Raw genomic sequence first — 15,561 nt, forward strand, 5'->3', positions numbered from 1 at the left:
TTTCTAATACTATATTAAAGAATATTATTACTTTCTAATATTATATTATATTAAAATATTATTACTTTATAATACTATATTATATTAAAAATATTATTACTTTATAATACTATATTATATTAAAGAATACTATACTAAAGAAAACAGAAGGGATTCTTACAGAAGGCTAAAAAGATAATTAAAAACTCATGATTCTCTCCAGAGTCCTGACACAGCTTGGCATTGATTGGCCAAAGAGTAAAAACAATTCACACCAGAAACCAACGAAACAATCTCCAAACACATTCCACATGAGCAAAACAGAGGAGAAGCAAATGAGATAAGAATTGTTTTCCTTTTCTCTGTGGCTTCTCAGCTTCCCAGGAGAAAAATGGGGATTTTTTCAGAGAATGTGAATGCTACAAGTTGCCTTTTTTTTTAAATGTAACAAGTAATAAAGCAATTCCAACTCCTGAGACTGGTACATCTGCCTGGGCTCTTTCCCCTGTGAATGTAGGAAGAAAGAACAGCTGTAGAAAAAGCAAAACACTTCCTGGAGTCCAACCTGTACTCAGCAGAAGACCCCTACACCACTGCCCTGAGCGCCTACGCCCTGACCCTGCTGCACAGCCCCAGTGCAGCTGCCACGCTGCGCAGGATGAACAGCATGGCCATCACCCAAGGTAGGAGCTGCTTCTCCTCACAGGTGCCTTTGGTAGGAAAAAGGAGCAGAAACCTGGTGGGTTTTGTGCCATATGAATTGATAAGGGAGATTCTGCCAGCTGGAGTTGAGCAGAGCTGTTTGGAAGTTTGCTGTGTTCCTGTGTTCTTCACTATTCTGCCCCCACACCATCCAAACACAGCCTGGATCATCTGAGCTGCTGGACAGGATGAGACCTGGGGGATCAGGGATTCCTCACTGAATTTCACTGAAAGAGGCTGATTTTGGAAAAAAAAATGAAGAAAAATCCCATCTTTCTAAAGTGATAACATTTGTGTTTGTATGGAAATCATCACAGGTTCCTTTGATAGGAAAAGGGAGCAAAACTTGATGGTTCAAATTTCCAGAATTGAATTAATGAGGGAGATTTGCTGTTTGGAAGTTTGCTGTGTTCCTGTGTTCTTCACTATTCTGTCCCCACACCATCCAAACACAGCCTGGATCATCTGAGCTGCTGGACAGGATGGGGCCTTGGGGGATCAGGAATTCCTCACTGACAATTTCATTGAAAGAGGCTGATTTTGGAAAAAAAAATTAAAAAGAAAAGAAAACTCCCATCTTTCTAAAGTGATAACATCTGTGTTCATATGGAAATCATCACAGTTTCCTTTCACAAGCACGTTTGGGCTACCATGAAGCTCCTTTGTGCCCTCTTTGGGATCAGTCCCTTGGTAGGATCCTTTAAATCCTATCAGAACAGGAACACCAACAGGACAAACTCTAAATCTGGACTTTTTTTTCAGTAGATTATAAAGAATATAAATAAAAAAATTAAGAGGCAAAATTTTTATACAAACCCAAGGTGGCACAGTTTGGCTTGGTAAGGCAAGGATGCTCCTGGTTCTCTTTGGAGAGGGCTCCACACGTGTGGCTGATGCTGAAGGAAGGCAAGTGCAGCAAAATCAGAGAATATTCTGAATTGTAGGGGACCAATGAATGAGTGAGTGTCCCACACAGAGATCAGAGCCACAGCCCTGGTGTTCAGTTCAATTCTCTAACCAGCAGAGTGATTTTGAGTTGTTCAGAGGCTCTGCAGTAACACCTGTAGAGGTGTCAGAGGCCCTGCAACACCTCACATTCCCTGCTGGTGTATTTAAATCCAAAATCCAAGATCATCTGATCTTTTTTGAATTATCTCTGTCATTCCAAAAGGAGCCCAGGGACTGGATGTCCAAGAGGAGGGACAGGGAGCTCAGGGCAGGGAGCAAAAGTGGAATTTGACTCTTCCCTTGCACAGAGGCTCAGCTGCTCTGATAACAGCCCTGTCCCTCTGCCCTCTTCTCCCAGATGGATTTACACACTGGAGCCTCACAGGAACCCTTGTCACAGATGAAGACACCTTCATGGGGTTTAATGATGGACTCTCTCAATCAGGTATTTGGGAATCTGGAGGCAAAGGCAGAGAAAAGGGAAGAAGGGGCTGCCACAACCAGCCTGCATGTGTTGCAGGGAATGGTTTATAAAATATAAGGTGTTCTGGAATTGTCACTCAGTCAGGGAAGGGTCCAGGGAAGAGAGAGCTCAGGAAGGCAGGTAACATGGTGCTGAAAGAATAAATGAGAGGCAGAGTAAGATGTGGTCCAGACAGAACAGGTTTTTCAGCCCCAGATGTCTCATCAGCTTTCACTCCAGTTTTATAGAGACAGAATCCCAAGTGATTCTCACTCTTCTGTCAGGGAGTAATAATTCAAAATGGAAATCTGAGGGAATTCAAATAAATTTCATTTTAGAACTATTTATCTTTGTGTTTTCAAATGAACGTAAGGATTGTAGCACTGACTCTTCAGCTGATTTTTCTACACTTTGGCTGTCAAAGCCACAGAAACTGAATGATGCTGTAATTTTCAAGCCACTTAAAGCCATTGACCTTTTGGATATCATGTAGGTGCAGCAGTGCTCAAGAGGGATCTGGCTGGATATTGTATGAAAATCTCTAGGGCAGGACAACAGTGAGGGCAGCAGCAGAGTAGAACTGGAGTGGGAGAGGAATTACTTGTGGGATACAGTCAAGAGAAAGGAGTTTATTGTGTAAATATCTTTATTCTTGGCTATCTATTGCCTGAAGGGAGGCTTTTGTTGGAAGCAGAGATATTTTAGGCAGGTGAAGCACCTGGGGTGCAGACATTTTAACTTCCCTTTTCCTGTGTTTGCTTCTACAGACTCTTAGCTTTTTAGAATTATTTTTCAGTTAATCAATATTCATAGAACTATCTCTAGACCTGGATTCTCACATCTATGTGGTATTTTGATTTTTTTTTTTTTTTTAAATTCACACCTCTTTCAGTTGTTTCTGCAGAGGTGGAAATGACATCTTATGCCCTTCTGACCTACACACTCCTGGGAGATGTGGCCTCTGCACTCCCTGTGGTCAAGTGGCTCTCACAGCAGAGGAATGCACTGGGAGGATTCTCATCTACTCAGGTGGGCAGCCTCTGGAAAAGCTGGGGTGCATGCATTGGCAATTGATCCAGGAATGTGGAGTTTCCATCTTCCTGACAGAAATTATTTGTGTTCTGCTAAGAAGAAAAGCTTTCCACGGCTCCTTACTGCTTTCTCCTCAGGCTGGTAGTTTGAAAGGAACCCAGAGTTTGTCCTCACAGGTGCCTTTGATAGGAAAAGTGAGCAAAATCTGATGTTTCTTTTGCTATATGAATTAATAAGGGAGATTGTGCCAGCTGGAGCTGTTTGGAAGTTTGCTGTGCTCCTGAATTCTTCACTATTCTGATTTCTCCCTCTTCTGGCCCCCAGGACACCTGTGTGGCCCTGCAGGCTCTGGCTGAATATGCCATCCTTTCTTATGTTGGAGGAGTCAACCTGACCATTTCCTTGGCTTCTACAAACCTGGACTACCAGGAGACCTTTGAGCTTAACAAGATGAATAAAAAAGTCCTTCAGACTGCAGTGGTAGGTGGTTTTGGGCAGGCAGGGTTTTAAAGCAATCCATGTGAGCTGGGTTCTGAATGAGGACTTGGATCAGTGATGGTAAAAGCAGAAGTGAAGCACTGAGACCTGTGGGACTTTCTGTGGGTTTGTGGCTGGATTCTGCTGGGAAGGAGGCAGCACTCCTAATTAAAGGCATTTTTCACCATAACCAATGCCTGATGTTGATTTTGTGCTGCTGTTTGTCTCTGCCATTGTAAGTGCAGGTGGTGAAGAGACTAAGCCATGCTCACTTCCCTTCTGCAATGTCCTTTATAAAGGTATTTTGTACAGAACAGAGTTAATTTAATATTCATTTCCATTCTGAGCACCATGTCTTGTCTTGTGCATTCTCCCCAGATCCCCAGTATTCCAACAGGGCTGTTTGTGAGTGCCAAGGGTGAAGGCTGCTGTCTGATGCAGGTAAGTTTGTCATGGGGCTGGAGAAGGCATGGCAGCAGATGATCTCTAACCTCACAGCCTGATTGCTGCTTTTCTAATCCCACTTTGCTGTGAGGAAGGACTTACACTTGGAATTTCTCTCAAAATAATTCTATGACTCTTGGTGTTGCTTTAATTTGGAAGTGAATGTGGAGATGTCTATGTAAGCTCTGGTAGAGCTTAGATAGAGATAGAACTGTGTGTTATTGTAGCAACAATCCCCCCTGAATGGGGAATAATTATCATTGACTCCATGGCTCCAATAATTAGCATTGACTCCATGATTGCAGAAGGCTGATCAATTGCTTTATTAAGCTATACTATATTATACTATACTATACTATTAAGAAACTCATAACCTTTACAGACTGTCTGATATAGTTTTAACTTAATTGGTCAATCAATCCAAACACCATCCAGTGTCCAATTAAGAAATCACCTTTTGGTAAACAATCTCCATAACACATGTGCACAACAACAGGTGCAGCAAATGGAGACATGAATTGTTTCTCATTCTCTTCTCTGAATTTTCTCACAGCTTCCCAGGAAAATCCTGGGAGAGAACCATGTCTGTCTGTGCTCAGAGGATATGTGATTACCACATGTGGTAAAGCCTCTGTTGCCTCCCCCTCTGAGGAGCTCTTGTGTCTGCTGGATGTTTGTGGACACTTTTTTGTGTCAACATTACATTGGATTACTGTGACCGTGTTCACAGGGGTCTCAGGATGAGGGAAGAGATGAGGATCTGACTCCATGTTTCAGAAGGCTTGATTTATTATTTTATGATATATTATATTAAAACTATACTAAAAGAATAGAAGAAAGGAATTCATCAGAAGGCTGGCTAAGAATAGAAAAAGAAGGAATGATAACAAAGGCTTGTGTCTCTGACAGAGTCTGAGCCAGCTGGGCTGTGATTGGCCATTAATTAGAAACAACCACATGAGACCAATCCCAGATCCACCTGTTGCATTCCACAGAAGCAGATAACCATTGTTTACATTGTGTTCCTGAGGCCTCTCAGCTTCTCAGGAGAAAAAAATCCCGAGGAAAGGATTTTCCATAGAAGATGCCTGTGACAGACTACATTGGAGCTGTAATAACCCACCCTGATTAGTTTTTATTTCCCCTCTTCCCACTGCAGATTGATGTCACTTACAATGTGCCTGATCCCATAGCCAAGCCAGCCTTCCAGCTGCTGGTGAACCTGAAGGAGCCCAAGGCAGAGCAGCCCCTGCCAGCCCCGGCCCCGCTGCGCTCGGGCGCCGAGCGCCGCCCCGGAGCCCTGCACAGGGACAGGGCCCTGGGGGACGACGAGGACCCGGCCTCAGACCAGGACCACCGGGAGTACAAAGTCATCCTGGAGACCTGCACCAGGTAGGAAAGGCCAGTCCTGCCCCCCACAGAATGTTTGGTTTGCTGGTCTTGGTGTGCATTGTCACCGAAGGGGTATCGGGGACAGACAAAGGTGATACACAGACTCCATCATCAGAAGGTATGAAAAGTCCTTTATTTTTAGAAATCCACAGTTCTTACAGATATAATTTTCTTTCTCCTCAAAAGAAAAAAAAAAGGGCAGAAATTTACTATTGCCCTCCTCTTTATACAAATATTAAAAATAAATAATAATAAATATATATAAATATATAATATATTATATTTATATATACATAATATAGTTTGTAAATATCTATATTATATATAGTGTATATATCCTAGAGACCTGCACCAGGTAGGAAATGCCAGTCCTGCTCCTCACTGAGCTCTTGGTTTGCTGGTCTCGGTGTGTGTATTGTCACCAAAGGCATATCAGACACAGAAAAGGTGATACAGAAACTCCATCATCAGAAGGCATGAAAAGTCCTTTATTTTTAGAAATCCACAGTTCTTACAGAAATAATTTTCTTTCTCCTCAAAAGAAAAAAAAAAGGGCAGAAATTTACTATTGCCCTCCTCTTTATATAAATATTTTATATAAATATTTTATATATATAAAATATTTAGATATTTAATATATATTGATCATAAATAATAATAAATATTTAAAATTTATAAAAATATATATAATATAATATATAAATATATAATATTCATACATATATACATAATATAGTTTGTAAATATATATATATATATATATAGTGTATATATCTTTACACATATATAGTGTTGTCTGTCAATCTTTGGCACATTTTTTAATCAATGCCAGAGTACCACTGAGCCAGACCATGAAGAAGAGATGATCTGGAGAACTGGACTAATGCTTACAGCCCCAAAATTGTCAGGGGCTGTGTTAGCAATGAGGGCAAAGAGCTGATGCTGAGGACTGAATCAGCTCACACAGATCTAAGACCTGGTTGGCCTTTAGGAATCATCTTTCACCTACTGGTCAAGAAGGGACAATGCCTTCTTATGTTATCACTGAGTTTCATTATTGCCTCTCCAAACCCTGGAAATGACAAATGTGATGTGATTTCTTTGTGTAAGGATGAAAAGAAAAAGTTCTGGATTATTTTCACCACAGAGTCATTCCAAATTACAAATGTGATGTGGTTTCTTTGTGTAAGGGTGAAAAGAAAAGGTTCTGGACTATTTTCTTAAAACTCTCGAAGAGGAAGGTAAATTCAACTGGTTAACTAATATCTTAATTGTGTCAATAGTTTTACAAATATTACTGACTTGACTTTATTATTCAGAACTAATTTCATGTTTGTGACCAGGAGCAGGGCAGGTGCTGCTTCTCTGCAACAAGAGAACTCCAGAGAGTGCCTCAGATGGAAATGGAAAATTGTGGCTGCCTTATCAGAGCTTAATGGGAAACTCTGGCTCCCCTATCAGCTTCTGTCGCTTCCTTCCTGCAGAGACAAGGGCACACAGAGACTGCAGAGCTGCAGGGCCCCAGGAAAAGCTGGGATTTGTTTTTCTTGGCCCAAACTTGCCCCTGGTCCTTGGGGATGTGTTGTGGCACAAGCACTGCCCCCAAGTGTCACAATGTCACTGTGCCAACCTCTTCTCCCCCTGCCCGAGCCCTCAGCCTGTTTTGGGGAGAGGATGAAATTCCACAGTGGTGTCAGATGCTGAGGAGGCTGCCCTGCATCAGCACAACCTCTCTGCTGATAGCTCTGAAACTCCTGTCCTGGGAATTGCTGCAGCTGAGGCAGAAATTTGAGAAGAAGCCCAGTGCAGGGAGATGGATTGCTTGGAAAGGAAACAAAAGCAAATGAAATCTTCCTTTCCTCCCCTTCTTCCTGTAATGATGCTCTCAGCTCCATCATCATCATCTTGCTGGGGCAGTGTGAAGAGAGGAGTGCAGCTGAGGATGACAACTGAGCTGTTTTGGAGCTGGGGGTGTTCTCAGGATGTGAGGAAGTGTTGTCATGGCCAGTGACATCCCTGGGGCACTGCTGAAGGGTTAGGGAGAGCCCAGGGTGGAAAACAGAGAGCTGTGATGTGTAACAGAGGCTGGGGAGATGCAGGCAGAGGGATCCTGGATGATTTATTTGGGACTGTGGATCTGTTTGAGTACACTTTGCATGCTCTTGCATCTTTTGATGTCCATTACCAACAGGAACATGGAGTTAGATGGGAATTGAGGGATCCTGGATGATTTATTTGGGAGTGTGGCTCTGTTTGAGTACACTTTGCATGCTCTTGCAAGTTTTTGTTCCCATTTTCGGGAGGAGCATGGAGTCAGATGGGAATTGAGGAGGTTTAATGGCTCTGGGAGCCCTGAGTGCCTCACCCAGAGCCACCTCATGCTACTGTGAGCCTTGGGCTGGGGTGTGGCACCCCAACCCCTGAGCTGAGGGGGCTCCAGAGAGAGGAGCCAGCTCAGAGCTGGCAAATCTGGTGCTGGAAGCAGTGGGATTGTGTTTTCTCAGAGCTTTCCCCATTCTCCCCTCATTTTCCCCTCATTTTCCCCCCATTTCCCTGCTGGGCCCAGCCCAGGTAGGGCACAGCAAACAGGTGAGCTGCCAAGGAGGGAGGGCTGGGAGCTGCTGGCAGCACAGAGAAAAGGAGCCCCCCCCTTGTTCTGGAATTCCAGGAGCTGCCTAAGGATGGACCCTCCTCTGCTATGCTGCAAAAATTGAGATTTTGCCCCAACAACCCTTCTCTACACGCCTTTCTTGTGTGGGGTTTTGTGCACATTTATAACAACTCAACTTCAGAGATTTTTTCTGAGTTTTCAGTTATACTCTAGAGGATGATACAGGCAGTGATTTAACAGCACTTTACTGACTCATTAGCAAAAGTCCTTTTCTCATTGCCAGGGGTGAAACAGGCATTTATGGAAGCCCAGGACTGAATGACCTTGCCTGGTGTCAGGGATTAGCATCCCTTTCCCACCACAGTCCATCCACAGCCCTCCTCTCAGGGTGGAACAGAAGTTTCTCCTGCTCCAAGGGTTTATTTCCTTTTCCCAAGTGCATTTTCTCAGTGATTAATTGAAAAAAAAAGCAATCAGCCCCACAGGTGACTGCATCCCTCTGATTTTCTGCCTCTGTGTTCCAGGACATCTCCCACCCCCTCTGAGCTGAGCATCATTTGTTAAATAAAAGCAGAAAAGAGGATTTTTAAAAACCAACTTGTGGCTTGTGGCTTTTCCCAAGCACTTCAACAAGGAGAGCCTTTTAATATGTTATTTTTTTTTTCCTTCTTCTGGAGTTGGTTTCTCCATTCTGAGTTGTCCATGGATCTTGAGTTTGTTCCCATTTTCTCTGTTTTTGTTCCCATGGGAAGATGGCTGCACTCTGGATCCTCAAACATGGCTGTGCTGGAAGTGCCTTTGTTCTCAGGGTTTCGGGCAGATATTGAGAGCCTGGAGCAGGTAAGGGATGGAATTGGAATGGGATGGGATCAATGGGATGGGATTGGGATCCATGGGATGGGATCAGTGGGATGGGATCAATAGGATGGGATGGAATGGGATGGGATAGAATCAGTGGGATGGGATTGGGATCAATGGGATGGGATTCATGGGATGGGATGAGTGGGATGCAATCAATGGGGTGGGATGGGATCAGTGGGATCTGTGGGATGGGATGGGATCAATGGGATGAGATCAGTGGGATGGGATGAGATCAATGGGATGGGATTGATGGAATCAATGGGATGGGATCAATAGAATGGGATAAGATCTATGGGATGGGATGGGATCAATAGAATGGGGTAGGATCCATAGGATGGGATCAATGGGATGGGATGGGATCAATAAGATGGGATAGGATCCAATGGATGGGATCTATGGGATGGGATCCATGGGATGGGATCAATAGAATAGGGATAGGATCCATGGGGTGGGATCCATGGGGATAGGATCAGTGGGATGGGATGGGATGGGATCAATGGGATGAGGGTGCAGGGTTGAGATGTGGATCTCTGCCTGGGAGGGGTTCCCTCTGAGGGGCAGGAGGAGGCCATTGAGTGTCAGAGCACTGCTGAAAAGATGCAATTAACATTGAGAAAGGGGAGGAAGAGATTCCACTTGTCAAAAAATCTCTCTGAAATGAGGGAACAGGCATTCAGAGCAGGCTGAGCAAACCCAGCCTGGCCAAGCCAAGGTTTTCCTGAGCCAGTGCACAGTAATTAACTGAGAGCCCTTGGAAAAGCTGAGGTGCAAATGTGCTCTAACAGGAGCTGTTTATGGCTGCTTAGTGAGCTGTGTTATCTCCAACATCTGGATCCCATTTCTTTGGAGGCTCTGTGTCTTGGAATTTTTTGCCCTTTTTATTATTTATTTTTTCCCCTTCTCTCTGGGAGAACATGGTGTTTCTTGCAGCCAAGCTGAGGTGGACAGAATGTGCCTCGTGCCCAGCCAGCCCTTCAGGGCAGATGAACTGAAATCTTGAGCTTTGCTCTATATTTGTGGGAGTATTCCATTCATTGCAACTCATTACATTTTGTGGAACGTTGCATTCACTGCTGGGGTTCTTGTGCTGCAAAGATTTATTTTTTTTAAGGACTGTTTAACTGAAGAGGTGCAAAATTTTTGCATCCTTGAGAGCTGGTAAAAAAAATTTTGCTTCTAAATGACCTCTTCTGTTAATAACTTTATATTGGGAAGGGATCTGAGGAATGAATTTTAAAGTAGAATCGTTGGGAAATTGAATTTGATATCATAATTCAAGGAGGAGTGCACATTGCTTTATCTTCTCTAGGATTTCCCTTAATTTGGCTGATTTATAATTGAAACTGAAGAGGTGTAAAACTTTTGCATCCTTGAGAGCTGGTAAAAATATTTTGCTTCTAAAGAACCTCTTCTGTTAATAATTTTATCTCATTATATTGGGAAGAGAAGGGATCTCAGGAAAGAATTTTTAAGTAGAATCATTGTGAAGTTTAATTTGATCTCATAATTCAAGGAGGAGTTCACATTGCTTTATCTTCTCTAGGATTTCCCTTGATATGGCTGATTTATAATTGAAACACCATTGCATTTTCTTGGAGGAAAAAGCCCTCTGGAGGGGTTTACAATCCATGTCAGAAGCCACTGTCAGATGTCCCTGAAGCCTCAGAAATTTTTGTATTAATGCCTGAGAAGCAATTGCATCCTTTCAGGACAGGGGATCAGATATGGAATTATTCCTATAAAGAGAAAAACTGCAGTTATTTATATCCATTCACAAGCTGCATGTGGAGAAATCTCTTTTCAAACCCAAGCATGTAAAATGAGTCAGATTTTATTTGCCTGTGGGTCTGATATTCTCTCTCATGCAACCAACTGAATGTTCAGGTGGGAGCAGGAGTTCTCCAGCAACCCCATGGGGAAAAAAAAATAGGAAAATTTAGGTGAGGAGCCTGCAGTGGGTTTGGTTCCTGTTTTCCCCTCTGCTGAAGGTGCTGGAGTGATGGGCATGTGTAGGGCTGTCAAATAAAGTGTCTTGCACAGTCATTCATGTAAATAACAGCAGAAAAAATATGGATTAGAACCAGAGAGAGCTCCAAATGTCCCAGGAGGAGAACAACAGGATATCTTCATGGTGTTAAACCTATGGAATGTTCTGTGAGCAGAGGGAAAGGGTCAAACGAAAGAGCGTGAAGGGTTTTCACTGCAGGAGAACAGGAAAGTTCTCAAGGAATATATTCCTGTACTCCTTTTTTTTTTTTCTTTTTATTTATTTTTTCCTTTTTTCTTCCCCTTTGTCCCTCATTTTTCTTCCCCTTTCCCCCCTCTTTTTCCCCCCTTTTACCCCCATTTCCCCCCCATTTCTCCCCCCATTTTCCCCCCCTTTTCCTGTCCAGCCTGGCCTTGGGCACTGCCAGAGATCCAGGGGCAGCCACAGCTGCTCTGGCCACCCTGTGCCAGGGCCTCAAAACCAAAAATTCCCCGTCATAAGTGTGTGTGTGAGCCCAGGAGGCTCTGCTGCTGACCCAGGATTGCTTCCTTTGGAAAGCAGGAGATTTTCCTAAATTGGGAAGAATTTTGCATCTTCAAGAGGGACTGTTCCCCTTGAAGACCTGAATTCCTTGGGTTTTTATTGCATTTAAACCCTTTTGCATCTCTAAAAATGAAATGTGGTGACAAAGCCCAGGCATACCTGTAGATACAAGCCCAAAATGCAGATACAGCCCCACCTGATCCAGCTCTGCCAGAAGAACCTGAGAGCCCCTTGCAGGGCCTGAGAGGAACTGGGGACAAGAATTGGAGGGACAGGACACAGGGAATGGCTTCCTGCTGGAAAAGTGACATTTAGATGGGAATAAATCCCATTTAGATGGGCAAAAGTCATATTTAGATGGGATTTTGGGCAGGAATTGTTCCCTGGCAGGAGAGGAGAAGGCTCCAGGGAGATCTCAGAGCCCCTGGCAGGGCCCTAAATGGGCTCCAGGAGAGGGACTGGGGACAAGGCCTGGAGGGACAGGACACAGGGAATGGCTCCCACTGGGAAAGTGACATTTAGATGGAGAAAAAAATCCTATTTAGATGGAATATTGGGCAGGAATTGTTCCCTGGCACAGCTGAGGTGCTCACCTGGAGAGGAGAAGGCTCCAGGGGAACCTCAGAACTCTTGCAGGGCCTGAAGGGGCTCCAGGAGAGCTGGAGAGGGACTGGGGACAAGGCCTGCAGGGACAGGACACAGGGAATGGCTCCCACTGCCAAAGTGGAATTTAAATGGGCAAAAATTCCATTTAGATGGGAAAAAAATCCTATTTAGATGGGATATTGGGCAGGAATTGCTCCCTCCAGGAATTGCAGGAGAGGAGAAAGCTCCAGGGGAACCTCAGAGCCCCTTGTGGGGCCTGAAGGGGCTCCAGGAGAGCTGCAGAGGGACTGGGGACAAGGCCTGCAGGGACAGGAGCCAGGCAATGGCTCCCACTGGGAAAGGGGAGATTTTTGTGGGATATTTGGAAGGAATTGTTCCCTGGGAGGGTGGGGAGGGGCTGGGATGGAATTCCCAGAGCAGCTGGGGCTGCCCCTGCATCCCTGGCAGTGCCCAAGGCCAGGCTGGACAGGGCTGGGAGCACCTGGGACAGTGGGAGGTGTCCCTGCCATGGCAGGGGTGGCACTGGATGAGTTTTAAGGTCCCTTCCCACCCAACCCATCCTGTGATTTCTTCATGGCTCCCAAACAAGGGCCCAACACGAAATTCACCCACTGATGTCTTTTGGACCCCACCTTGAGCAGAGCCAAGTCCCACCTTTGCCCCTGCTGCCTTTTCCCTGCCCTGCTGTGGAGGGGCTGGGCTGTAAATCAGCATTTTCTGGCTTTTTTTTGGCATTTTGTGATTTTTCCCTCAACCCAGGCCTGGAGCAGCCCCACGTGCAGCCCCAGGGCAGCTGTGCTTAATGAGGGCTCTGTGCACAGCCCACCACAAATCCTCCTAATAATGCTGGATGTCGACAGGGTCAGGAGGTCACCCTGGGCTGGGATAGATCAAACCCCACCAGAAAAATGCACTTTTAGCTGAGCCCAGCAGTTCCCGGTGGCGCCGGCGTCTCCAGGCCCTCGTAAAAGTCCTGTCTGCAGCCATGGACTGCTGAGGAATAACAGCCACCAGCAGGGCCCTAAAATTATAAGGACAAATTAAATTGGCCTTTTTCATATTGTGGGGGGCTTAAAGAGACGGTGCTTGGCTTGTTACAGGAGGAGCAGGAAGCTGGGGAGCAGGGGTTACAAGCAGGAGCATTCTGCTAGTGGCAGGTTTGGGCAAATTTCAGTGTTCAGAAAGAAGCAGTGCTGCTTGTTTTGTGTCATTCTAAATCATAATTGTAGTAATTATTATTATTATTTTAATATTTGTTAGTAGTAATTATTATTACAATTACTATAATATATATAATATAATATATTGTATATTATATATAATAATAATTATAATTATTTGTTCCCATTTCCACAGAGATTTTAGTCTGCCATCTCAAAGTAACTTAAGATATACATATAATAATGTATATTAATAGTACATTAATATATAATAATTATTAAATTTATTAGTAATAATTATGGAAATAATAATAAATATAATTATTTGTTCCCATTTCCACAGAGATTTTAGCCTATGATCTCAAAGTAACTTAATATATATATATTATATATATTAATATTACATTATTATATATAATTATTATTAAAATTATTAGTAATAATTGTGAAAATAATAATTATGAAAATAAAAATAATTATAATTATTTGTTCCCATTTCCACAGAGATTTTAGCCTGCGATCTCAAAGTAACTTAAGAACATTAAAACCAAAATAAAAATAAAACAAAAGCAAAAATAAAACCACCAAAAACAAAACAAAAAAAACCAAAACCAACCCCCCTAAAACCCACAAACACAAAAACCCAAACAAACAAACAAAGACTCACAAAATACCCCCACAAGAATATGTTTAAAAATGGGGTTGTCTGACAGAGGTTGAAGTAATGGGACAGTTTAGAGAATAGAATTATAGAATAGAGTGCTCTGGCCCTATCTTGGCTCTCCAAACTTTGATTAAAACACAAAAGTTCTTTTCCACAAACCCTCATCCTCCCCAGCTTCAGTATTAGGTATTTTCCACGTGCCAGATGCATTCTAAATACAAATTATCAAAATAATAATGCTTGATCAGGGAGGACAGTCACAGTGTTGAGATGTTCCAAGGGCAGAAATAATAGGAGGAACTTTTGGAAAATTGAAAATGAAGGTTTGGAGATGTGGGAAGTGCCCTTAGATAGTGTGCAGATGAAAAGATAAAAATATAAAAAGTGGGTGTGTGGGCCTGCCTAGTACAGTGCAAACCCCAAATTCCAAATCTCTGAGCCTGGAAGGGAGAGAAGCTGAGGAGCAGAGGCCTGGCCTGACCCCATTTGTCAAAGGAGGGTGCCTGGGGCTCTTTCAAATGGCTGCTCTTTTCAAATGGGAGGATTAATTTTCCTGGCAGGAGAATGTTTTGGATTTTTCAGCTGCTGGGAGGAGGGGACCTTCGATACCCAGGGAGATTCCCTGGTGGTCTGAGGGGTGTCAATAAATAAGAGACTTCATTGAGTGGTTTGGGGTCTCTGGGGTCTTGCTGGAGCCTTGGCACTGAAAACAATCTGGGAGCTGCTGGATGAGATCATGAATGAGGCAGCAGCAGAGTCCAAGAGCCCTCAGCTGATGCACCTTGCAAGAATTCCTCATCAGGACTCAGAAGTAACTTCAATCCCTTTGCATTTTCCCTCTCTTGCAAGAATTCCTCAGCAGGACTCAGAAGTAACTTCAATCCCTTTGCATTTTCCCTCTCTTGCAAGAATTCCTCAGCAGGACACAGGCAGGGACACACAGTTGGCTTTTCCCTTTCTGCCACATGACAGCAATTTCAATCCCTTTGCATTTTCCCTCTCTTATGGAAACACCCTTTTCCAACAGAAGAAACCCCTGGAGTTTAGTGTCTGATGAGTTTTCTAAGCAGCCTGAAATCTTACTTCTTCTCTCATTTCTACCTGTTTTCTATAAAAGGAGATTAAACTAAAAATGACAATTCTAATTTTTTTTTTCACCCCAGTTATTGATGAACAAGCAAATTGGGTTAAAAAGATATGAAGTGGATGGAAGAAAAGTCCTCTTTTATTTTGATGAGGTAATGGCTTTGTTTCTTATAATTATGTTGGATTTTAATGAGAGGCAAATGAGCAGGGGATGAGGCACAGGCAGGGTGTTGGGGGTCCCTCAGGGGTGAGGATCACCCTGCAGCTTTAAGTGGTTTTTGCTTGAGCTTCTTTTCCTGCAGGTGAGGTTCTGGTTTTGCTTGGAAACCAAAGTATAACAGAGGCAGGTGATTCCCTTCAGCCCATGGAGTGGTTTTGGATGGATATCACTTAGAATTTTCCCTTGAAATAATCTGATTTTCAAGTCCAACTAGCAGTGCTAAATGCAGAATAATTTAGATCTCCCAGCACAGACCTAAGAGTGGAAGGTGAGATCTCTCTTGGCTTGGTCAGCAGCAGGAAATTGTCTGGTGGTTGTGGGCAAGACAGGGAGCACAGCTGGAGTGTCTGCCATGGCTCTGTGGCAAACATGAGTTTTAAAGGTCA

The 15,561-nt window shown here is 43.6% G+C and overlaps 1 protein-coding gene across 1 annotated transcript in view; it reads left to right on the forward strand.

Annotated features, from left to right (window-relative positions):
• CPAMD8 (C3 and PZP like alpha-2-macroglobulin domain containing 8) overlaps nt 1-15,561 on the forward strand; it is a 65,797-nt gene that overhangs the window by 37,346 nt on the left and 12,890 nt on the right. Inside the window, exons 30-37 of the mRNA XM_036399534.1 lie at nt 497-662; nt 1,988-2,074; nt 2,985-3,121; nt 3,449-3,604; nt 3,980-4,042; nt 5,205-5,437; nt 8,801-8,888; nt 15,033-15,107. Coding sequence (XP_036255427.1) covers nt 497-662; nt 1,988-2,074; nt 2,985-3,121; nt 3,449-3,604; nt 3,980-4,042; nt 5,205-5,437; nt 8,801-8,888; nt 15,033-15,107 — 1,005 coding nt within the window. The remainder of the gene's footprint in view (nt 1-496; nt 663-1,987; nt 2,075-2,984; nt 3,122-3,448; nt 3,605-3,979; nt 4,043-5,204; nt 5,438-8,800; nt 8,889-15,032; nt 15,108-15,561) is intronic.

Source organism: Molothrus ater, chromosome 26 (assembly GCF_012460135.2).
Source record: "Molothrus ater isolate BHLD 08-10-18 breed brown headed cowbird chromosome 26, BPBGC_Mater_1.1, whole genome shotgun sequence".
NCBI lineage: Eukaryota > Metazoa > Chordata > Aves > Passeriformes > Icteridae > Molothrus > Molothrus ater.